The 25,593-nt window shown below is 40.2% G+C and overlaps 1 protein-coding gene across 1 annotated transcript in view; it reads left to right on the top strand.

The window, feature by feature from the left end:
* Positions 1-23,609, top strand: part of ARHGAP42 (Rho GTPase activating protein 42) — a 158,315-nt gene extending 134,706 nt beyond the window's left edge. The window contains exons 18-24 of the mRNA XM_065678712.1: positions 2,050-2,209; positions 4,946-5,090; positions 8,464-8,844; positions 10,820-10,976; positions 11,547-11,609; positions 22,909-22,988; positions 23,236-23,609. Coding sequence (XP_065534784.1) covers positions 2,050-2,209; positions 4,946-5,090; positions 8,464-8,844; positions 10,820-10,976; positions 11,547-11,609; positions 22,909-22,988; positions 23,236-23,324 — 1,075 coding nt within the window. The 3' untranslated portion in view covers positions 23,325-23,609. The remainder of the gene's footprint in view (positions 1-2,049; positions 2,210-4,945; positions 5,091-8,463; positions 8,845-10,819; positions 10,977-11,546; positions 11,610-22,908; positions 22,989-23,235) is intronic.
* Positions 23,610-25,593: the final 1,984 nt, after the last annotated feature.

The raw sequence follows: 25,593 nt of genomic DNA, 5'->3' as shown, positions 1-25,593 counted from the left end.
AAATAAGGATAGTATTATATTTTTCTTGGTTTATGTCTTAAGGTCTTTACCTCTCTGCCTACCTTGACTTTTGTGTCACTGTGCAAATTAAATTTAATGTAGATGATGTGGGATGTAGGTCATACTGAAACCAAACAAACAAAACCAGCAAATCCTGAAAAGCACCCTGCAGAGGTGATACTGCCTGAGTATATACTCAGTCAGCAGCTAGGCAGACAAAGGAAGTGTGTTGTTGTTTTCACATAGGTAACTAATATTTAGTTTTTAAACCTTCCTAGTCAAATTACCTGTCTAATTTAAAGAATATTTTTTTCTTTGGTGTGATTTAATAACGCCATACTTTTCTAAGGTGGATAATCAGGATTCTGCAATTTGTCAGCATCAAAAATTAACTGGTGATGTATCAAAGAAAGAGATTTTGAGGAGAAAGCAACTGCACCTCAATGAATGCCTTACAGCTGCCTAAAATGCATGATTATCTTGGCCTATGTCTATTCAGTAGCCCAGCAACAGTAGGACTAGGTCAGGGGAAATTGGCTTTCAAAAATAATCCATTTACAGGCATGGGGTTTTTTCTCTTTTGCAAGAAATTGAGTCTTTGAAATGCATTGTAAAAAGTCCTTTTTGGTTACAATGTTATTAAAGTCACCATTCCTTTTATTAACAAGCTACCAAATTTGTAACCAAGGAAACCCAAACACAGGACAAACACTGCTTTCTCTTTTATGCTGTAAGACTATGTTTGTGTAAGAGACCTTAACAGTTACTGTGCAGCACAAAGCAGAGTAACATTGCAAAGGGTTTGGGTTGGTTTTTTTTTTTTTTTGACTTCTAACAAGCCTAGAGCTGAGTAATTAAGAATTCTGTTTCCATTAAAATACTAATGGTCTTCCCACCACCCTTTATTCACCTAAGCCACATGTAAGGTCTGTTACAGAGAAAACAGAAGATAAAGTTTGCTCCTACCTGCTAGTTTCCAGTATTTTATAGATATTACTGTTTCTTAATTTTAAATGGTACAAGAGTTATTTTAATTACATAATAAATGGCAAAAAATTCTCTACTTGACAGTGATAGCAGAAATGTGAACTAGTGCCTCAATAACTGATTCTGTTTGGTAGCAGATTCAGTATAATTAAGCATTATTGTAATTACAAAATCTTTACTTGGCCTGATATTTCTCAGGCATGAGGCAATAGGGCAGCTGTGACTGGGGAATCACTTGCAGTTATTTTGAAGGATTTATGATGATACATTTTTTATTTGGCAAATCTTATTCATAAGGAGAGAAGAGGGGCACTGAGGATTACTGATTGATGAGTTTCATTTTATTATCTATTATTGGGAAAAGTAAGTTTCTGAATTCTACGTTAAGGAGAAAAATGACAGAAGAGGTAGAGTAAGCAATAAATGAATATACAGAAGTAAAAGGTTATTATATTTTAAAGCCAGAAGATGTCACTATGATCATCTAATGTAATCTGTACCACCAAAACAGTGATATCACTGACCCCATTGATTACGTTTTCAAGATATTAATAAAGAGATGCTATTGCACTTAAATAAGTGCTTTCAGTAACTAAGTTTTTTTCCTTTACATGAAAGCTGATGTATGTTGTTGACCTCTGTTACTACATAGTGTTTTCAGTAAACCCAACATAAAGTGTTTAAGCTCCTGCATAATCATTAGAAAGGGATAGGTGCCTGCCCTAAGACTCCTAAACTTTAGATGGTCTGGATCATTCTGTAGAGACCTCCAAAGGTATTTGCTTTTTCCTGTCAATTACGTCAGGAACTAACACACTTGCTCCAGAAAGACGTGCTCATTGTCTTATGAAGTTACTGCAGCATGGGAGCCTTAATGGAAATATAATTGTTGTACTACACCATATTCTGACTCTAGTAAAAGTAAAAGTTTTAAAAATGTTTTTTAAAGGGGAGGCGAGAACTTGGGATCTTGTTAAAGAAGTAGCGTCAACAGGGTTCTGCCTGTTGGAATTGCAGTTTAGCACAACAATTTAATTGCGTATTGTTTGTGTTCATTTAAAGGGTATCATTACACAGTCAGCAAAATCTAATGACTGTATCCAACCTTGGTGTTATCTTTGGACCAACTCTGATGAGAGCCCAAGAAGAAACCGTGGCTGCTATGATGAACATTAAGTTTCAGAATATCGTCGTTGAAATTCTGATAGAGCATTATGAAAAGGTAGAAAGACGTTATCTGACTGTTTTGTGATGAAGTGGAACTAAGATCTTATTTTCATTACCATCATTAAGTTCTTAAGAATAAGAAATACAGCATTTGTAGAAAGTCATTGATAGGAAGAGTACCTTCTTCCCACCCCATGCTATGTGTCTGTATTCCTAGCAAGTCTTTTGTCACTGTGCAAGGTACAGATCCAGGGCATAATCTTCCATGCTTTGAAGGAGTTGCTCTGAATTTTCAGTTGCTTTCTGTAGCTCTCTGTGTCCTTACATCAAGAAGCAGAATGAGAAGGTCATAAGTTTGCTCCAAGCGCTTCCGTTTCTCTCATGCTAGCAGTGTGTGAAGGTTAACTCTGGGTAAATGCATGGATTCTCCCCTGAGTGCATCAGGCCAGAGTCTTTCAGACCATTACTGTCCTTTGGGAATACACCAGCTGCACAGTAAACATCTAGTCCCTCCTAACACCATGAAACCCCAATGATCCTTCAGTTCCTCTTTTCACAAGCAGCATCAGTATGGATCCCCAGCAGAATCCCACATTTCCGTGCATTGTGTCATTTTTCCTTAGCTTAGATACTAAATGAAAAGTAAAAAAGCTGAAGGAAGAAATAATGTATCTTAGGTGAGGTTTTTTATTCCTAATTACAGGTTTTGTGCCTATCATATCTTTGTGATTTAAAACTTTCTGAATACTCTGGAACCTTCAGCCCTCTCTAGATACTCTTCTGCTTTGAAGAAAGGTCCATCTGTTTATTTTATTTTCCCCAAAGAGATCAGTCACAGCAAAGGTCCATCTCAAACTCTTTCACAGAATCACAGAATCACAGAATCCCAAGGGTTGGAAGGGACCTAAAAAGATCATCTAGTCCAACCCCCCTGCAAGAGCAGGGTAACCTACAGTACATCACACAGGAACTTGTCCAGGCGGGCCTTGAATATTAACATTGAGTAAGAATGGCTTCAGGGCTTGAGAAAATCTGTGAAATCTTAAACTTACTTTCAGTCACTACCATTGCAGGTACCAGCTTCACTGATAAGTCTCCTTTATTTTATTTTATTTTATTTTATTTTATTTTATTTTATTTTATTTTATTGCTTGATTTCAGAACTCAGCAGAACAGTCTCTTTATCAATGTATATCGCCTGTCAGATGACTAACAAAACGAACTGAGAAACATTGATGTTTCTTCCATTTTACCTTACTCAGCTAAGGGGTTGTTCCTGGTCAATACTAGGATCCCCTGCACTGGTTGGTCAGTAAGTACTGACAGTAGTGCTTGGTATCATCAGTTTTATTTCTTAGGGACTCCTCAGAATTGGTATGATACATATAGCCTCCTTGGCTGTAACTCAAAAATACATAAATTACGGATTTCCAACACTGAATTTCTCCTCCAGATTACAAGCTCATTCAATACAAAGACCATGGCTGCAAAATCAGAATCACCCTTGCTCTATTTCTCTGTCTACAGACATTATTTTTTTTTTATTGATATGCTACTCACTAATGCCTAATACATTATTAATGTACTTCAAGAGCATTTCAAGACATCCATTAAAGTATTTTCTACTGTGGAAGTGTATTTCCTTTCTTCCACTTCTATGAATGGCATAGAGGTATCTTTTCATTGCTCACTTCATCCACTTCTGGGAATGCCCTATTGAGAGAAGGTCCAGAAATCCTTATGGAGATGTATTTTGGCCTCGCGTGGTATTTAGCCTACAACACTTGGTCCTGTGGAGACTGGACACTTCTTACTCCTTCAGTAGCTTATTCAGGCAATCTATCTTTGTGTAAAACCTCATCTCCATTACACAGAATTCCACTTCCTTGCACAGAATGCCATAAGCAATTTTCAGTAGTTTAAAGTCTACACTAGGATGAATAAGTGAGAAAGATCCAAAATTAAAACCTTCATATCTTCTAGCCATATTTTTTGCTTTTGTCATCCTCCAAAGCAGTTATATTTACAAGATTTTTAGGGTCTCTGCTGCATGTGTCTTGGATATTGCAGAACAGATGATACAAATGAAAATCAAGAAAATTACTGGACCTTCTGCATTGCTCTTGCTGGCAGGCTTGTCATATTTAGCTGCAAAGTGTTTTTTAAAACCTCATGTATACCTGTATCAGACTGCAGTAGTCAGATACTCTTAAAAATTGAGTTATTTCTGCAGCAGTGAAGCTCAGAATTGACCAGTGGTATGTAAAAGATAAAAACCAGGACATGCTCCAAACATAAAGATGTTCCTCATCAAACTTGAATTGTTTTGCAAAATAAAGTGGTTTTCTGAAATACAGACTGGATTCCAATAAGTTATGACTATGACACATTTCTATGGCATACAAAAGCTTTCACATGAACACAGAGGGAAAATGCAGTCTTCATAATAGTTTTAAAAATATATTACTTCTTGGGCAGAAGTTACAAGCATCTATTGTGTGCTTTCCAATTTAGACTGTTAATCACTTCTTAAGAAGGGCTATAAAACGATTTAAACAAATACTTTTATATAACTTGTATAAATTTTAAGTACAGCTCAGTATTCTGGTTTTTGGATTGTAAAATGAGATCAGAGCAAAGCTTGTATTCTGTGAATTTATTTCGTAATGTGTGAGACTATTACAGGATTAATTTCAGGCACAGTGGTAAGGAAAACAAACGAATTAATAATGCACGTGTAAGAGTACCTCTTTGTTTATGTTATTTTGTCCCTTTTTTTTTAATTATGCAGATATTTCACACTGCACCAGACCCCAATATTCCTCTACCCCAACCTCAGTCCCGATCAGGTTCAAGAAGGACAAGAGCAATTTGTCTCTCCACAGGTCCACGTAAACCTAAAGGAAGATATACACCATGTCTCGCGGATCCTGACAGTAAGTTTGTTCTTGTTGACTGGTTATCTTCCTTTTTATGTCTTGTCTTTAACTTTCCTGAGTAATATCCATTAGGTATTTGTCGTGGTTTGAACCCAACCACAAACCTCTTTTACTCACTCCCCCCCGCTTCTTGCCCTCCCCCTGCTCCTGGAGGGACGGAGAGGAGAATCAAAAAGAATGCAACTCCCACAGGTTGAGATAAGAACAGTTTAGTAACTAAGGTATAACATAGATCACTACTGCTACCACCAATAATAATAATGATAAAGGAAATAACAAGAGGAAAGAATACACCACCTTAACACCAGCCGACCAATAACTCGCCCCACTCCCCCCAGCCGAGCACCGACCGATACCTCCTCCAACCCTGCAGTCCCTCTACCCTTCCGGGGTAACTCTCCGTTACATCCATCGACCTCTGAGTTATGGGCCCAGACAGTATTGTTTTCCAATAATTATAACAGGTGGGGCTTCATCAGCTTTTTAACTTCTCTGAGTCACAGCTGCACTGTTTAATGACCACTTTCCTAGCTTCTCCCAGATGAGGAAGGCTGTTTGCTTTTAGGAAAGCCTTGTATTCCATACACTGTTCAAAAATCATTTAGAGTAGTGTTTGTATTCTAACCTAAATGTAGTCGGCTTGGAAACTCAAAAGTTTGTTGTACAAAGTTAATCTCATTTGCTTGTAAGATGATTAGTTAGGTTGAGAAACTGTAAGTAGAATCTTTCCTCTCCTCCTGTAATAAATGCAACTCAGTCAAGGTCAGGACCATTATTTGGCCTTTTTCACATGCAGGAACTGTGGTCATTGGTTCAAAGCCAGCCATTGCCTAGTTGCCAAAACCACTGAAACTTGGGGAGTTTTCTGGAATCGAAACAAACGCTAATGTTTTGGGGAGAAACATTATCTGTATGTATATGTGTATGTACATATATATGTATGTATGTATATATGTATGCATATATGTATGTATGTGTATGTACGTATATATGTATGTATATATTTATATATGTGTATGTACATATATATGTATATGTACCATATCATATGGCTTCCTGTTTAACAGCAGGGAATTATATTTATAATTAATTGCTGCTTAGAATGCTTATTCATTTTCATCTAGATGTGGCTATTAAAAAGTTTGACTTCATTCATTTTCATCTAGCGGACCATCACTTTTTTACTCACTGGCTATACAAGTAAGAAGTATTAAAACTTTATCAAAGATTAAGTTGTTAAAAGTTCTACAATGCAACAGACTTCCAGAAAAACTTCTGAGTCCCTTGGTTCCTTATTGAGATTTACATAAAACTGGTACAGTAAATTAATCTACAGTTAAGGTGCATCTGTTCTTGAGGATCTGTTGTAATCCTTAATTCTGTAATGTTAGGAAACGTATCCTCAGTATACTCTTGCACAGGTGCTGCATTTCCCATATGTTTAAATTACATGATTCCCACCATTGAGAGTTTAAATACTAAATGAGAGCAATAGCTTCCAACATATTGATGGCCAGTGTGAATTACATGGGATCTTGAGTAAGAAGTTACAGAGGTATCATGAATTACATTACCCAGGGGACAAATTGGAGAAGTTTCAACAGTTTTTCACTGCGTAACTGCAGTTTTATGCCAGCATAAAAAAGGGGGCATTTCTGTTCAGTATTTTGCAGAGCGTATGCAAGCTCATGGCAGGGTGGTTGGAACTAGATGATCTTAAGGTCCTTTCCAACCCAAACCATTCTATAATTCTGTGATTCTTCATTCAGGCACATCCTGCACTGGTGGCTTAATTTGAAGTATGTCTGACCAAAGAGCTTTCCACTCGTGCTTCGCTTACTAGCTCAAGCTCAGCACTTGCTTACGCACGTTCCAGTTAATATCTCAGTTATGCCTGGAAGAAGCAGAAGCAGAGGTATTCTTCCAGCCAGGTATTTTTAGATGTGGCTGGAGACAGGCAAGAGAGAGCCTTGGCTTCTGGCAGGAGCAATTTCTGAGCTACTAGGTGGGTTAAAGTCATCATTTAAATGAAGCACAGACATCTAACTGCATCGCAGGAAATTAGGGAATTCTGTATGGTGTAAGAAAATGAACTACAGGTTTCAAATGGTAGGGAATTATAGAAAATTATAGAAAATGCATCTGGCAAATACAGACTTCAGCCAATCTTTCCATTTTCAAGGGCCTAATGGTCTGTAAAGGGGCAAGATGAGGGACAATCTAATCTGGAATACCAGAATTACGGCTAGAAGAGGACAGAGTATTTCACAGTACTGTACCAGTGTCACTACTATTGTCAGAGCCACTCACTGTGCAAGGCACTGGTATTTCTGACCTGATCTAGTATTGTGAGGGATTCTGACCACTTGTTGCCAAGGATATTGCAACATTTGGAGGGAAAGCAGCTGTACATCTTATAAGTACAGTGTTGTTGAAGAATACACGTTTTCTGCTTCCTGTGAAATTTGTGAAATGTATATCTCTTAGCTTTTGGGAAAAAATCCTACTAGAAACCAGTGTATGACTAGAATAGACTAACTCCAGTCTTCAAAATAATTCAGCCATCACTATATTATAGGCCAGTCCTGCCTCAGTTCTGATTCATGTTTCTACCTTTATATCATCAGCAAATTAGGATATTCCTGCTTTTTGTTGGAAAAGATTACTGGGAACAAGATCAGTGCAAATATTTTTTGTGTACGTAGGTGACTTTCTCTAATACCAATCTAACTGAAGAAATTCATCAAATGTTCAGCATTCAAGTTATAAGTAAAGGAATGAGTTGTCCTGCAGGATAGATATTTCAGGGAAAGGGATGATGACTGAGAAAATAGGCTGTCTGTAGACAGACTTTGGACTAGCCTTACAGAGACTGCAGAGATACTCAGCAGCTTGGAAACTGATCTAAAACTTAGTTCTTGTGCCTGCTGGCAATAAAGTCATGCATTTAAGACTTGTAAGTATGACAACAACCACAACATTTGCCTTAGCATGAAAATCCAGCAAGATACTCACCACAAAGGTCTTGCAGCTTTGACAGTGTTGAATTTTCTAAGGATTATCTGTATTGTAGGCAATTCTTTTAAAATGCAAAATTCTGTGTGAGATAGTTCAGCCTGTAGCCCATTGTGTTCATCAGCTCTAAAGAAATAGCTAGGAAAGGCAGCTCTCCCAGGTTAAAGATAAGAATATGTGTGAAATTTAGTGTAACTAAATAGTATTTTGTCTTGACTCATTGCCTCCAAAACCACAGATTAATGACTTTGGTGACAAATAAGGTACAAGGAGTTAAAGATTGTATGAGAGAAATGTACATGATTAGAAAATGTAAATTAATTTTCTCTGTCTCCCACCTCTCACTCCTCCCTAGGTGACTCCTACAGCAGTAGCCCAGACAGCACTCCCATGGGCAGCATTGAATCTCTCTCTTCTCACTCCTCTGAGCAGAACAGTACCACCAAATGCACACCCTCACAGCCCAGGGAGAAAGCAGGAGGGATTCCATGGATTGCCTCTCCTGCTTCTTCTAATGGCCAGAAGAGTTCAGGCCTCTGGACTACAAGTCCAGAGTCCTCATCAAAGGAGGATGCAACCAAAACAGATGTGGAGTCAGACTGCCAAAGTATAGCTTCTGTCACTGGACCAGAGAATGCCTCTCCACCAACAGACCTGACTAAAAAGAGTTCTTGCAGTCTCTCTGGGCTGAAAAGGTCTTCAGCATCTTCCCTTAGATCAATTCCATCAGCTGAAGGTAATTTCCAAGGTCTTTTAGGACATCTGTGTTTACTGTGATGCATCAGAAAACAAGAGCTGCATCTGAAAGCAGCAGTTAATTAATTGTATTAATTAGCCTTTTTTGTTTATTTTTTCATTTTTTGTGGTATGTTCTTTCAGTTTTCAAACTGTTTCTGAGATATTTCCATTGTTTGTTATCTGTACTGTTCAAACAGCTTAAAAGATACCAGCGTTTCTCAGAATTTAGAGTACTCTCCTCATCTAGACCATCTTGTAAGATGATTGCTGATGTATAAGAAGATGTGGTAGCTATGTTCTGTCACTGTGTCAAAGGAATGAATCCTTGCAATGACTGATACTGATCAAAGCTAGTATTTAAATTTAAAAGCACCAGGCTTAACATATCTAGTAAATAACAGTTTTGTCATTCCTTGTTGGTGTGCCTGTTTGTTTGTTTGAACTTTATGTCTGAAACCCTGCTGATGGAATGACTCCTTCAATCTGCCCTACTTGCATGCTTTGTTATCCAGTACTGCAAGCAGATTAGCTTAAACAGAAGATTATGGCTGAATAGTGCTGTATATAGAGACATGATGTGCAAAATTCCAGCTTTAGGAAGCCATTTCAGTGCACAAGTTAGGATGCCGGTTTTCCTGTTCAGTGGAAGAGGAATGCTGCTTCAAAGAACATTCTCAAAGCATGTAAGCTGAGCCTGTGTCCAATATAAGCCTGTGGACAAGGCTTCTTGCAAGACAGAGAAGCTTAAAAATAGCTTATTAATGTAGACAGTTCTGCTAAATGCCATTAGCTGGAATGCCTGTGAACCCTTGTTCTGAGTATCTCTGTGAGAACACGAGGTGATATTGAACTATATTGGCAGCTATGTGGAAGTTACTTTAGAAGAAACACCTTGAAGTCAGTATATTTGCAGTGGTTTGTATTATGAAACTTAACAGTCAGCACTGAAAACAGTGGGCTCCAGCAGACTGAGTGCCAAGTGTGCCACTGAACTGTCAGTAAGTAATTCAAGTACAGGTGGATTAAATATGTAGCTATGTGCAAAGCCCTAAAAGTTTAAGAATGTTCTCTCAGCCCCCCATGGATAGTACAAGCTTTTTCGTAAGACTTCCATATATGAATTAGTGTTCTATTAACAGTATTAATAATGTAGACTGATAATTACAACTAACATTTATAATATAGAATTATATGATAAATTAACAATATTACTAATACAGATATTGTTATTCTTTTGGGGGATCTCCTTATAACAGCTTTTAAAGCATTATTAAGCATCTGTTGTTCTTGGGAATAAAGAAACACAGTTGCTGTCTTGCAGAATGTATATGCAAACAAGGCAGCAGTCCACACATAAGTCATCTTAAAGGCACATGTGGCCATGCCTTATATTCACTAAGAGGACTTTAGTGTGTCCAATGCAGTCTGTACAGCTGTAGATTTGATTTATCAAATTACAATAGCAGTTGTTTTAGGCAAAGCACGATCATTCAGTCTGAAATATTTTTTAAGATGCAAGAAACGTCTGTGGATACTGAAATATTAATTCTTACAAATCAGTGAGGCCTGATTTCATAGTGGATGCTGCATTGAGACAGAATTTAGACTAGATTACTTCCTGAGATGCCTTCCAACATATTTTTTTCTACAATTGTATGCAGTGTACTACTTTATAAATGTTGTTTATACTGTTAATTTTTAGTGACACTACTGTCTAGCTACTTAAGTGCAATGTCATTTTTAGCTTTCACAATTTTAATGTCATTTGTTCATCTTGTTGTTGCTTTTCTTCTTGCTGTCTATCTGAAAGGCTGTTTCTTCTCTCTTAGTAAGTACTTTCTCTACTTAGTCTTTTACATAAAAGAAACAAATAAACAACACAACAACAAAAAACTTTGTTTTGTGTGTTCCACATGTTACGAAACAACTTCAAATTACATTTAATATTCCCTGTATTTTCTTGTTTTCTTTAGGTAACAAAAGCTGCAGTGGATCTGTACAGAGTTTATCTTCAGCAGATACCAAAGATACACCAAAGACTCTGTCAAACCCTGATTTGCCTCCCAAAGTGTGCAGGAGAGCAAGATTAGATACTGCATCAAGTAATGGCTATCAAAGACCAGGATCTGTGTAAGTCATCAAGGCCCTTTGGAAATTTGTCTTGTTACAGTATACTTGTCTACTATAAAGTGATCCCAGAGAGGTACATAAGTAGATAAAGAAACATCCATGAATACACCAAGAATTTCCCCAAATACTGCAGGGCTCTATTCAATCTCTTCACTTTTTCAGCTGGAAGGGTTTACTGTGGTCATTTCACAGTCTGCTGTGCCTTAAACAGGGAGTCCTGCACAGCTTAGAGTTCCAGCATGATAGTTACAGACTGTTAGTAAAAGCATTTCCAATATATCTATTGGCCATCTGTGAATATTATTTTAAATATAGGGTGTTGAGATTTCCCTTCCTGACTCAGAAGGCACTGGAGCATGTGGAAGTTGGTGGCCCCAATTACGTCCTTAAGAATGCTGCTCAATAGGGACTTAAATCCAGCTTTTTAATTTCCTCAGTTTCCCTAAGTGAATATTTAAAACAATTAAAAAAGAAAAAAGGGTCTGTGTCTTTAGATGGTTAAAAGTGGACCTAGTCTGTGTATTCAATCAATGGGTGAAGTATAAAGTAAGGTGGTGTTTTTATTTTCAGAGTGGCTGCAAGAGCACAGTTGTTTGAAAGTGCTGGTTCACTTAAGCAGGTTTCTTCGGGACGGTAAGTGCTTCAAACTGTTTTAACAATTTGTAAAATCATTTCTGTTTTGCTGGATTCAAGGATTGAAGTAGATATGTTGGAGGTTTGTTCTGTGTCTTTTGGACAGCATTATGTGGCATGTGAAATTTTTGCAATTTATTAAACTCATCCTTTTTGCAAAAGCAAGCTAAATCTAATAGAGAATAACAGCCAGTCTGGCAGTTCTGTCACCTTAGGGAACTGCAGTAAGAGATGCTCAGGGTATTGATCTGCTTAAGAACATTGCCATAGGTGTAAATTAACAGGATTTAAATTAGGATGCTGTACGTATTCTATACAGCTGTTCATATATATATGCTTTCAGCAGACTAGCAAGCATGTTACTTTATGGTAATTTGCTCATACAGGCAGGTCTTGAATAACAGCTGCTTTAGAAAGTTCAAGATGAACTTGATGAGGATTTTTGTCCTTGCCATCACACCTTCCAGTGTATCTGTCTGGAGGAACTGTAGCCTTTTCTTCTTGACAGTGCACAGCAGGAATTACTTATATTTTTCTTTTTTACAATTGTTGCATTTATTTGGTGGATTTGATTCATTCTTATTATTGAATGAATTCAGAATATTCTGGTAAGTGTTCATGCAGGAAGCAGGGTCTTCTAGATAAGTTACTAACCCCGTTACTATTAATAGACTAAAGCAGATAATCAAGTAACTGGATGTGGGAAAAAGTCTGTCTCTTTTCTTTTTCACTGTCCCTGCATTTCAAGTTCTTTGAGACAGCCCATGTGGTTTTGTGCATCACTTTACTCACTGATAGCACGATCTCACTGAACTGTCAAGCAAACTGGGGTGAGGTTGAGGAGGAAGTCAAACCATTAACCTAGAAGTAGTAATCCAAAGTAGCACAGCTGTAAAGGGAAGTACCAGTGTATGCTGAGACTTACGGCAGTGGAATATAGCTGTTCTCTCTGACAGATCTATCAGAGGAGAGAAAGAGAAAGCTGGCTTACAAAGGCTCACTGATTTTGTGCGAGAGGAGCAGCTTGCAGGAATTAAGGCTGTTCTTGTTTTGTGTAGTAGTTGAACTGTAAGGTGACCAAAAAAGAGAGTGTCAGGGGAGAAAAAAGTTAGGAAAAGAGCAGGGCAATTATCTAAGGAAATATAAATGAAGAGACTGGAAAGTTCCTAAGCCAGTGCCCTAAGCCAAGAGTGATGACTGCTTCACCAGTCCTGTATAATTTCACCTTTCTGCTCTTATTTTTGTATTACTTACTTCTTGTAAACTCTTCACTGTTGCTGCCTCAGAGCCTGTGCCACCTGTATCTATATATAAAAAGCATGTAAGAAGCAAAAATCTGACAAAGAAAAAATGTAGCAGTTTGATAATGGGTATGGAGAGCCAATAACAAAGCCGAAAACGCTGAAAGGCTTAATAGCTCCTCTACTTCAGACTTCCTAAGAAGGCAGAAGAGCAACAGTAACAAGGGGAATGGAAAATGAGAGGTGAGCAGGCAAAATGAGGAAGAAATAAGCAGCTCAGCTGTTCTTACAGTGCTGCCAAAGTCTGAGTACATTTTTTGCAATTTAAAGCCAGCTTTTGTTTACCTCTCATGCATATTACGAACACGAAGGCTGATTTAAAACCTCAGGACAGTCAATTTCAGCTCTGAAATATGTAGAAGTCATGGTAATTAAATCTTGATCCACTCAGTAGAATCATAGAATAGTTAGGGTTGGAAAGGACCTTAAGATCATCTAGTTCCAACCCCCCTGCCATGGGCAGGAACACCTCACTCTAAAAAATCCCACACAAGGCTTCATCCAGCCTGGCCTTGAACACCGCCAGGGATGGAGCACTCACAACCTCCCTGGGCAACCCATTCCAGTGCCTCACCACCCTAACAGGGAAGAATTTCTTCCTTATATCCAATCTAAACTTCCCCTGTTTAAGTTTTACCTCGTTACCCCTTGTCCTGTCACTACAGTCCCTGACAAAGAGTCCCTTCCCAGCATCCCTATAGGCCCCCTTCAGATACTGGAAGGCTGCTATGAGGTCCCCACGCAGCCTTCTCTTCTCCAGGCTGAACAGCCCCAACTTCCTCAGCCTGTCTTCATACGGGAGGTGCTCCAGTCCCCTGATCATCCTCGTGGCCCTCCTCTGGACTTGTTCCAGCAGTTCCATGTCCTTTTTATGTTGAGGACACCAGAACTGCACACAATGCTCCAGGTGAGGTCTCACAAGAGCAGAGTAGAGGGGCAGGATCACCTCCTTCGACCTGCTGGTCACGCTCCTTTTGATGCAGCCCAGGATACGGTTGGCTTTCTGGGCTGTGAGCGCACACTGTCGGCTCATGTTCATTTTCTCATCGACCAGCACCCCCAAGTCCTTCTCTGCAGGGCCGCTCTGAATCTCTTCTTTGCCCAATCTGTAGCCGTGCCTGGGATTTCTCCGACCCAGGTGTAGGACCTTGCCCTTGGTGGCATGGTTGAACTTCATAAGGTTGGCATCAGTCCACCTTACAAGCGTGTCAAGGTCCCTCTGGATGGCATCCCCTCCCTCCAGGATATCAACTGGACCACACAGCTTGGTGTCATCGGCAAACTTGCTGAGGGCACACTCAATCCCACTGTCCATGTTAGCGATGAAGATGTTAAACAAGACCGGTCCCAACACCGATCCCTGAGGGACACCACTCGTTACCGGTCTCCAGCCGGACATTGAGCCATTGACCACAACCCTTTGTGTGTGGCCATCCAGCCAGTTCTTTATCCACCGAGTGGTCCATCCATCAAATTGATGTCTCTCCAATTTAGTGAGAAGGATGTCGTGTGGGACAGTGTCAAACGCTTTGCAGAAGTCCAGGTAGATGACATCAACTGCTTTACCCTTATCCATCAATTCTGTAGCCCCATCATAGAAGGCCACCAAATTGGTCAGGCAGGATTTCCCCTTAGGGAAGCCATGCTGGCTGTCACCAAGCACCTTGTTGTTTTTCATGTGCCTTAGCATGTTGTCCAGGAGAATGTGCTCCAAGATTTTGCCAGGCACAGAGGTGAGACTGACTGGTCTGTAATTCCCTGGGTCTTCCATTTTCCCCTTCTTGAAAATGGGGGTTATATTTCCCTTTTTCCAGTCGTCGGGAACTTCACCTGACTGCCATGATTTTTCAAATATGATGGCCAGTGGCTTAGCAACTTCATTCGCCAGCTCCTTCAGGACCTGCGGATGGATTCCATCAGGTCCCACGGACTTGTGTGCGTTCAGATTTTGAAGATGGTCTCGAACCAGATCCTCTCCTACAGTGGGCCCAAGGTCTTCATTCTCACAGTCCCTGCGTCTGCCTTCTAAGACCTGTGTGGTGCAGTCAGAGCCTTTGCCAGTGAAGACGAGGCAAAGAAGTCATTCAGAACCTCAGCCTTCTCCAAATCCTGTGTAGCCAGTTCTCCTGAAAGCTTCCTCAGGGGGCCTGTGTTGTCCCTAGTCTGTTTTTTGTTTGCTACGTACCTGTAGAATCCCTTCCTATTATCCTTAACATCCCTGGGCCTTAGCCTTCCTAACCTGGTCCCTAGCTTCCCGGACAACATCCCTGTACTCTACCCAGGCCACCTGTCCTTGCTTCCACCTTTTATAAGCCTCTTTTTTCCTTTGAATTTTCCTCAGCAGCTACTTATCCATCCAAGGAGGTCTCCTGGCCCTTCTGCCGCACTTCCTTCTAGTTGGGATGCAACGCTCCTGAGCTTGTAGCAGGTGATCCTTGAATATCAACCAAGAGTCTTGGTCCCCCCTGCCCTCCAGGGCTATATCCCATGGAACCTTACTAAGCAGGCTCCTGAAGAGGCCAAAGTCTGCTCTTTTGAAGTCCAGGGCAGTGAGCTTGCTACACGCTCTTCTCACTCTCCTGGGGATCTCAAATTCGACCATCTCGTGATCGCTGCATCCAAGGCTGCCCTGGAGTACCACATTCTCAACAAGCCCTTCCCTGTTGCTGAGCATGAGGTCAAGCATGGCACCTCTCCTTGTCAGCTCCTCTATTACTTGCAGAAGGAAGTTGTCTTCCACACAATCGAGGAACCTCCTGGATTGCTTGTGCCGTGCAGTGCCATCGTTCCAACAGATGTCAAGGCTGTTTGTGATCATAACTCTGTTACTTAATGAGTATATGCAGGACAGAGCATAAGACAGAGAAACTATTTTTAAGCTGTCTGGTTTGATACCAGGAATATTCAAGTCACGACAGTGTTGAACGCTGTGCAGGAATAATTTCACCTGGTAAAATAACTAGTTTTGAAATTTTAAGCTACTGCTTATTTATATATTACAGTATCTAAGTAGCTTCATTTGTATTTGAAGCATCTGTTGCCTCTTGTGGTCATTTGTACAGTCAACAGATAGAAACTACCTCAGTCTCACATGTTTTAGTGTGTTCCAGCAAATTATTTTGCACTTGATGCTTTACCACCACTGTGTCCCAATGTTACTTAATTCCTTCCTCCAAGAGGTCTTTGCAACCCTGCTTCCTCACTTTGTATAATGCAACATCTCTGAGTGTGTGTCCCCTTTTTCTTTTTTAATGATGGGACATTATTTGACCTGACTGTTTTCTCTCCTTGTATGCGTGAGTACATGCCCCCATAGCACTACCAGTTTGAACAGATTTCTTTTAGTCAAAAAGAGAACGAGGAGCCATAGCACATATTTTAGTATTGGACAGGGAATATCAAAATGTTATGCCCTGTCCAGCCTGTGCTCTCTTTTTTCTAGTTCTAGTTTCAGAACTTTTTTCAGTTCTAGTTGTTTTGACTTCTCAGTCTTCCCGTTCCTTCCCTCCTAACTTCAAGTTTGTTATTCATCCGTCTCCCTCACTGTTGTATTAAGCTAGTGTGTACACTAAGGCCAATCTCTATTGCTAATCTAGTATGCACTTGAAAGACGCAAAGGAGTTTTCTTGCCACTTTCACAGATATTGCAGTTAGATAACAGTCTTAGTGAGGTCTGAGGTGTCTATTGCAGCTTCAGTACAAAATGCACCAACACATAATCCCTGACTATGTTTTCTTGACTTTGATTCAGAGGTACAGTGAAAGTCAAGTCTTCTGAAGTGAGAAAGTGCATTATAAGAAGAGGAATTTTCATTACAAAAGAATACATAGAAAAATTGAGTTGATGACAGTAAGGGGAGTTGATGACAGTAAATGGCTCTAGCTTGGAAGCAGGATCTCTAAGCTCGATGGATTGGGACATTAATAGAAGTAGGCTGACAGTATGAAGCCCTCTAGACCCGTGCTCCCCTCCTAGCCGTATGATTAAATATGCTTTCCCAGTCATTCTTCTGGTTTTATTTTCATGCTATATTTTGCCTTGTCCAGACCAGACCAGTGTTTTCTACTCACTCAAGCTTGGCTGTAAGTCTGCCATCTCCGGGACTCTATAAACCTTTCTTCTTCCTATAGGATACTATTAACTGATAAGTCATTTGAGAGAAGGATTCATGTGTTTTCTCTCAGTCATTCCTTTTCTGGCTTCTTTGTCTGGCAAGACTGAAAACCCATTTGGACAGGAGCATAGTTTTAAAACTTATTTATAACTTCTAAAGTTATTGTTGCTGTTGTTTTTGTTGTTGGAATTACTATTGTTGTTGTTGCTGTTACCATTATTATTAAAAGTCTCAGGTGCTGTTGACTGCATGTAGACAAGGAAAATAATTTATGATCTGATCCTTCTGCTGCTAGTGTAAGTCTATCATTATGGGCTCAAAAAAATGTAATAAAAAGTAGGAAGAGTTAAAGTGCATTTTTCTCATCTGGAGTCTTATTCAGTAAAGTCATGGAAAGAAGGAACTTCTAGGAAATGTGGTTACCATTTTCTGAAGTTGTTTTTTTTCTCTGCACTGAACAACATGAATCACACTTTTCTCAGATTGTTAGCTTCATATTAAGAGAACCATAATAAATGATGGTGATGTTATCACATGCTTTTTCAGAAACAGCCTTGTATGCAGGGAGGACAGCATTTACACTGCAAGTAAGAATGTCCATTTTGATAATCACACACATGCAAAAAAGAGATGCCCAAGACCCTGCAACCCCTTTTCAAGGCTAATGCTTCTAGCCGGGTAGGGTTGAAGTAATAACTATTATGAAAACCTAAGTAATCAAATCAAGTGTGGGGGCAATAACCAGGAGCTTGAAAATTGCTGGAGAATTATGAGTAAACATTCTTAGAATCTGTCTCTCATTACCTATCACACACAGTTTGTAGATAACGTTGAAATGTAATTATTCTGTATCAGAAGCAAGGTAATGAGAAGGATCTTGTAATTCATGAACTTCTGAGAAACTGACATCTTTGTGCATGTGTTTGTGTATCTGTCTAAATATCAAATGCTGGGAAGCTTTTTTTTTCTACAACTGACCAAGGCAGAGTCCATGTTTTCTTACCTTCTTTTTACTTTTAAGGTAAACATGCTTGGATTGGGTAAAATTGGGAGAGTTTAGTAGACATAAGAGAATATAGGATAAAATGGGACAAGTGGTGTCCCTCAGGGATTGGTGTTGGGACTGGTCGTATTCAACATCTTTGTCAGTGACATGGACAGTGGGATTGAGTGCGCCCGCCCTCAGCAGGTTTGCCAATGACCCCAAGCTGTGTGGTCCGGTTGATATGCTGGAGGGAAGGGATGCCATCCAGAGGGACCTTGACACGCTTGTGAGGTGGGCTGATGCCAGCCTTATGAAGTTCAACCATGCCACCAAGGGCAAGGTCCTACACCTGGGTCGGAGAAATCCCAGGCACAGCTACAGGTTGGGCAGAGAACAGATTCAGAGCGGCCCTGCAGAGAAGGACTTGGGGGTGTTGGTCAATGAGAAAATGAACATGAACTGACTGCAGTGTGAGCTCGCAGTCCAGAAAGCCAACTGTATCATGGGCTGCATCAAAAGGAGCGTGACCAGCAGGTCGAAGGAGGTGATCCTGCCCCTCTACTCTGCTCTTGTGAGACCTCACCTGGAGTATTGTGTGCAGTTCTGGTGTCCTCAACATAAAAAGGACATGGAACTGTTGGAACAAGTCCAGAGGAGGGCCACGAGGATGATCAGGGGACTGGAGCACCTCCTGTGTGAAGATAGGCTGAGGAAGTTGGGGCTGTTCAGCTTGGAGCAGAGAAGGCTGCGTGGAGACCTCATAGCAGCCTTCCAGTATCTGAAGGGGGCCTATAGGGATGCTGGGAAGGGACTCTTTGTCAGGGACTGTAGTGACAGGACAAGGGGTAACGAGGTAAAACTTAAACAGGGGAAGTTTAGATTGGATATAAGGAAGAAATTCTTCCCTGTTAGGGTGGTGAGGCACTGGAATGGGTTGCCCAGGGCGGTTGTGAGTGCTCCATCCCTGGCGGTGTTCAAGGACAGGTTGTATGAAGCCTTGGTTGAGATGGTTTAGTGTGAGGTGTCCCTCCCTGCTCATGGCAGGGGGGTTGGAACTAGATGATCTTAAGGTCCTTTCCAGCCCTAACTATTCTATGATTCTATGAAAATGGCATTTATTTTCTTAACTTTTTCTAAGGGCACTAAAAGCAAGATGTCATATTTCAAGAATAAAATAATTCTGCCTCACATTTAAATATTGCTGTTCTATTACTGCCTTAAGTATCTTTTGTCACAGCATTATTCAGATGTCACATTCTTAACACAGGAAACTGGCTTGATAGTCATGCCACTTAGTGATGAGGTTCTACACATTAATCAGGTTCAAAATCATCCCCGTTCTTTAGTAAATTCATTACCAATTACCTTCTATTTATTGCAACTGTACTTATGGTTAACAGTTACTCTACTGTTTTATACGTTTAAAATACATGACTAGACCACACAGGTGTATTGGGTTTGTGTGGGAAGGTTTTGGTAGCAGTGGGGCTGCAGGGGCTGCTTCTGTGAGAAGCTCCTAGAAGTTTCCCCATGTCTGATAGAGCCAATGCCAGCTGGATCCAAGATGGACCCACCACTGGCCAAGGCTGAACCCATCAGTGACAGTGGTGGCACCTCTGGGATAACATAGTTAAGAAAGAGGAAAAACTGCTGTGCAACAGCAGCCAGAAGAAAGTGAGAATATGTGAGAGAAACATCCTTGCAGATACCAACGTGTAGGAGGAGGAGGAGGTGCTGCAGGTGCTGGAGCAGAGATTCCCATGCAGCCCATGGTGAGGCAGCCTGTGCCCCTGCAGTACATGGAGGTCCATAGTGGACCAGATATCCACCTGAGGCCTGGATAGGACCCCATGCCAGAGCAGGGGAATGCCCAAAGGAGGCTGTGACCACATGGGAAGCCTGTGCTGGAGCAGGCTTTTGGCAGGATGTGTGGCCCTATGGAGAGAGGAGCCCACATGAAGCAGGTTTGCTGCAGGACTTCTGACCCCACAGGGGACCCATGCTGTGGAGCAGCCTGTTCCTGAAGGGCTGCACCCTGTGGAAGGGACCCATGGTGGTGCAGCCTGTTCCTGAAAGACTACACCCCATGAAGAGACCCATGCTGGAGCAGTCTGTTCTTGAAGGATGCATCTCATGGAAGGGATCTACACTGGAGCAGTTAATGAAGAACAGCCCATGGGAGGGACTCACATTGGAGAGTTCCATGGAGGACTGACTCCTGTGGGAAGGACCCAGTGCTGGAGCAGGGGAAGTGTGTGAGGAGTCCTTCCCTGAGGAGGAAGGAGCAGCAGAGACAATGTGTGATGAACTGACCAAGGCCCCCATTCCCTATCCCCCTGCACCACTCAGGGAGGGAGAAGTTAGGGAACTCAGGAGTGAAGTTGAGTCCAGGAAGAAGGAAGGGGTGAGAGGAAGGTGTTTTTAAGATTTGGTTTTATTTCTCATTACCCTACTTTGATTTCATTGGTAGTAATTTAAACTAATTTCCCCAAGTCGTGCCTGTTTTGCCCATGATAGCAACTGGTGACTGATCTCTCCCTGCCCTTATCTCGACCCACAAGCCTTTCATCATGGTTTTCTCTCCCCTGTCAGGTTAAGGAGGGCAGTGATAGGCTTTGGTGGGTGCCTGGTGTCCAACCAGGGTCCACCCACCACAACAGAAAATAGCTGTTTTTCCAGTATGAGTCAGTATAATTAGAACACCTGTAGCATTCCTTGTTGTATTGACTTTAAGGGAAAATGATCTTGAGATTAAAGTATTCAATTCTAGCTTATAGGTTACTTTTGGTAAAGCCATCTAATCTTCCTGTGTATATTTTAGTATATATTATGTAGATTATTATGTATAAATGTGTATGTATTATCTTCACACTTGTTGACTGTAGATGGCAAATTCTTTGTAACAGTAGGCACGAAGGAGTTGTCTGGAAAAATGCTGCACAGAGCAGCCTACACCAGCCAGAAAGAAAGCTAACATTTAAGTGGACATACAGGAGTCCAGTGCTCATGTTGTTCTAGTTAGCAGTGGAGATGTATCCATAATGACAGTACTAAGAGTTAGAAATTATTTTCAGCATCCTGAGAATAAGGTACCCTTGGATACTCTGGGCACAACTCAAAATTCTTGACCTCTTCTGGAAATCTCAGTCTGAAAGTGTAGCCCTTGATGAGTCAGTTGCTTACTTAGGATGAAGGCAAAACATGCCATTTGGTCTAGTCATAAATCAGCTTCAGAGAAACATAAGAAAAGCTTTCTCTTCAGAGGGAGAAAACATTTCTGGAAAGCTCACGCATACAAACTTTGGAATATGTCCAGACACTCTCACACCCTTTTAAAGATTTAATGAAGATAATGATGATGTCCTAGTACTGACTGGGACCAGGGTAGAGGGATGCTCTCTGCTCCCTTTAGGAAAACCATCCCTGCTTAACCTCCCCAGGGAGGCATGGAACTCTGAAAGTGAAGTGCCATGGCCCCATCAGTGATACACAAAATAAAATAGACTTCTTATGCTAATGCTTGTGATGTGGCAGTGTTACTAATCTAATTTACAACTGTTATCTAACTCTTCTGGGAGGAAAGGCAAAACAGATTACATATCTCTTGCATATGTACATTCTCAAAAAGCATGCAAAAAACACTACACTTCACCACAGGTCACGTATTGGGTCATTGAGATAAATCCTGGCTGGAAGCTAAGCTGAATCAGTAACTCCCCAGCATGTCATACAAAGGTGAAATAATCAACAAGTTCATCTTCACTTGGTATAATGTGGGCTTTCAGTAAGTTTAGAGAAACTCAGAAAAACCTCATGGAACAGCTAAAAAATACTTTGAGTATATAAATTGAAATCAAGGTATTAGGTAAAGCACAGGAACTCTAAATTTTCATCTTCATGGTCAGTCCCTCATTTTGTACTTTGCAGAATAATAGTACTAGAAACCGTATCAAGAGATGACCTAATCTGTCCTTCTTCTCTGGGATAGAATAATTTTATATCTGACTTTTATCTATAGCTGTGTAGTGCCACTTTGTTTTCTTAATGAATTTTTAGTAATAGGAATTCTTCAATTCAAGAATTCTCCAATTCAGGAATTCTCCAATGCTTGGCACTTCCGGTGCTTCACTGTTATAACCAATAGAGGGGTCTTCCAGCTACAGATTAAGAGACATAAACTTACCTGTCTATGTGTAGGTGACTTCATGTCAGATATTATTTATTTGTGGAAGGTTTCTCCACAGGCCATGGAACGTGGTGAGCCATTCGTTGCACTCAAATACATGTCTGCCATAGCGGAAGCCAGGCCTGGGGTGTCCATGGAGCTAGGCATGTAGTTTACTTAAAGACATCTAAATTCAGGTGTCTGAAGCTGAAACCCACTGAAACCAAGCCACTCAATTTAAATCTCCCTTGCTGCAGTTTAAAGCTGTTTAAGTCCTTTTTGCAGACAGCCTGGAGAATGGGTTACTCCTTTTTGTCTCATATTTATCTTCTATGTATGATTTTCTTCTGTAGACTGATGAACTATATTTTGTCACAAGTCACTTTTGAATGGTCTCCAGGTGCTTCAAGCACTATGCTCAGTTCAGTATTCATTTGAGTTACAACTTCAACTAGAACGAACGAATAATTTTAAAAGTTATAAATCATATTTTTGCTTAAAATTCTAAGTAGGATGTTGGTCTCTTTTCTGCAATAACGAGTTTGTTAACCCCAGTAAGCTTGGAGTTAGTTTCTTCTATGATTCTACTCCTCTGACCTGCTGTCTAACCAGTCATTACCATCCTGCATTTGTGCAGCTGACTTTTCCTACACTTCCCTGGGTTTAGTTTAATTTCTTTACATGTTTTTCTTGTTATCTCATTTATTGCAAACCTGCATTTTTTTTCTTTCAGACAAGCAAAAGCCATGTATTCCTGTAAGGCTGAACATAGTCATGAGCTGTCTTTCCCACAGGGGGCAATATTTTCTAATGGTAAGAAAAGTTTTACATTGTCTTTATTATGTAAAAAAAAAAAAAACAACAAAACAACTAGAATATGAAAACTGAACTGTATCCATAAAATGAGAGTGTAATTCCATTTTCAGTTCTCAGTTTTTGCTCTGATTTTTCAATTTCTCTTAAATAAACACTATATAAATCTGTGAACCATGTATAGGATCATTTAACAGCATTAATTAATTGTAAATATGTTTTTTTTTGTCTGACTGGTTTTTTGCAGTGTATCCATCAGTGGAACCAGGCTGGTTAAAAGCAACTTACGAAGGCAAAACAGGGCTTGTTCCTGAGAATTATGTTGTCTTCCTCTAGTAATCTTTAGTGGACAGCAATATCTTCATGGTATCCATGGTAACAAATAATAAGCACTATGATTTTTATCTGACACAGATATGGGATCAGTCCGTTAGCTGAGTGGTAGATTTCCTTCAGAACAATGCAGCTGCAAGTTACACAGCTCCCTATCAACGGAACAGAATGTAATGAAACAGTTAACAGTTCTGTACTGAAGACGGTACTCTGTTTAAATAACTTCCATTGTCTGCAAAAGGTTGTTCTGTTCTTCTTTTATGGGTAAGGAACACTAGAGCAATAAAATCAAAGCGGCAGACTTTCAGGTCCTAGGATGTTGCTCACAGAAGTGTGAAATTTAGAGCCGATGCACTCTGTGACATTTCTTGCAATCTGTATTTCCTTATTATGGAAAATTGTATTTTTTTTCCATAATGTAAGTAATGCTTCTATTGTGATCTGAATTCTCTCTTAGAAAAATTAATTCTAAAATGAGTCCTAATTGTTCAAAATAAGAAATGAGTTTTCCATAAATCAGAAGTTTGAGCTTCTGTTGGTCACTGAGATTACAATAAGGTATAGAATTTATACAACTGATAATAAAATCAGTTTATACACTGCCTGAGCAGAAAATGCTCATTCAAAATGTGATATTTTTAATGAATGCTTCATTCAAACGCTTCTTAGATTTATTCCCTTCTTTCGGTATTTGTATATATAATAATAACTTTTGTTTCTATGATACCCATCATCTGGAAGATATTCTCGTTGTCTCTCAGCACAGCATCTGTAGAAAACAAGGAGATGCTGACTCTGTCATGTGAAGTGAGCAGTGAAAAACAGCAATATGTTTTGAAACCAGAGATAAACTGTAGCTGAGTCATTTTTCAACTTTTTCCATTGCAAATAAGACAAACGGCCTGTGAAGTATCTAGTTTTATAAGCTATGAATGCTGAAAGCTCCATCTAGCAATAAAAGTATTTAGTATTATTTCTCCCAACTTTTGCCAAACCGTTTGACAAAGATTTCTCCCCTTTGATGGAATAAAAAACTCAAACCAAACAAAAACAAAACAAAAAAAAAACCCAAAAAAAAAAAACCATAAGCAGCTTTCTCAGTCATGAGCATCTTTCTTGCACATCTTGAGGGAAAACATGTACTGCTACTTGGCTATGTACCATGCCTGATTGAAAAGCAAGATATTTAAGCTCCATATTAGTAGTTCTTCAGAATTAGTGCTAAACTTCTGTTGGGACTAAAAACATCAGTAATCTTTCTGTAGAGTTTTTCTTGTTTAAGTTAGAATTTTTTTTCTTTTTTTTTCCTTTTTCTTTTTTTCTTTTTTTTTTCCATCTTAAACACGTCAGAACCTTCTTTACTTGTATGTGGTGTGTAGTTTCTGTAGAGCTGTTCTGTGTTGAATTCAGATGGGTGGCAAAAGCCTGCAGGATCCTTCTCCTCACTAATTAAAGTGGTGATCAGAGAAGGAAAGAGGCTGGAAGAGCATCCTCCCAGAAATCGTCTAGCATTTTTTTTCCCAGAGGGGGATTCTGGACAAGGCTGACTGCAGGCAGTTGAGGACAGACCCCTGGAATTAGAGTGAAAAAAGAACCCAAATCACTCAGTCACTAAACAGTTTCATTAAGTCCCAAATCATATTTCACTTCACCTTAAGACCAGCCTGTGTTCAGTGCATTGTGATGAAGGGTTGTTCCAGCCATTGCCACAGACAGTGAAGGCAGATGTGTGCTCATCTAATTTGCCCAGAGTAGATGTGAAAGGAAGCGAAGGTCTTTTCTCACAAGACTGAGCCTTTCTTAGTCTTAAGTTTTCTTAGTGTAAGCTGTGCCTGAAACTGATATTGCCCTGAGATCATTGGCATGGTTTTGGTTGTGGTTTTGCGGTATTTTACAATACAAAAATTGCAGGCTGTCAGAAGGCTTCCCTCTGGTGAACTCCCCAGGAGAAGGGCTGCTGAAAGCAAAAGCAGCAGAGAGGCAAAGCTTTGAGCATACATCTCACCCAGGCAGAGAAATGCAGTGGTCTAGGGAAGAATCCCAACTTCTCTCTATTCCACCAGGGCCAGTGTCAAACTGACCTCTGTTGAACATCCTCTGATGACCTCTTGCACCTCTTGGGAGCAGTTAAATGTTGTGAAATTTTTGAGGAATGGTGAAATAGAAAATGTTTGCTCTTGCGTTGCTTTAGCCTGATTTAAAAAGCAGGGGGAAACTGACCTTAGGTCATCTCACAGCCTGTGTGTATTTCTGCCTACCCTTCAATATTTTA

Source organism: Lathamus discolor, chromosome 4, assembly GCF_037157495.1.
Source record: "Lathamus discolor isolate bLatDis1 chromosome 4, bLatDis1.hap1, whole genome shotgun sequence".
NCBI classification, from domain to species: Eukaryota; Metazoa; Chordata; class Aves; order Psittaciformes; family Psittacidae; genus Lathamus; species Lathamus discolor.
Note: the sequence above shows the minus strand (reverse complement) of the source record. Positions and strands in the feature narration are given on the sequence as shown.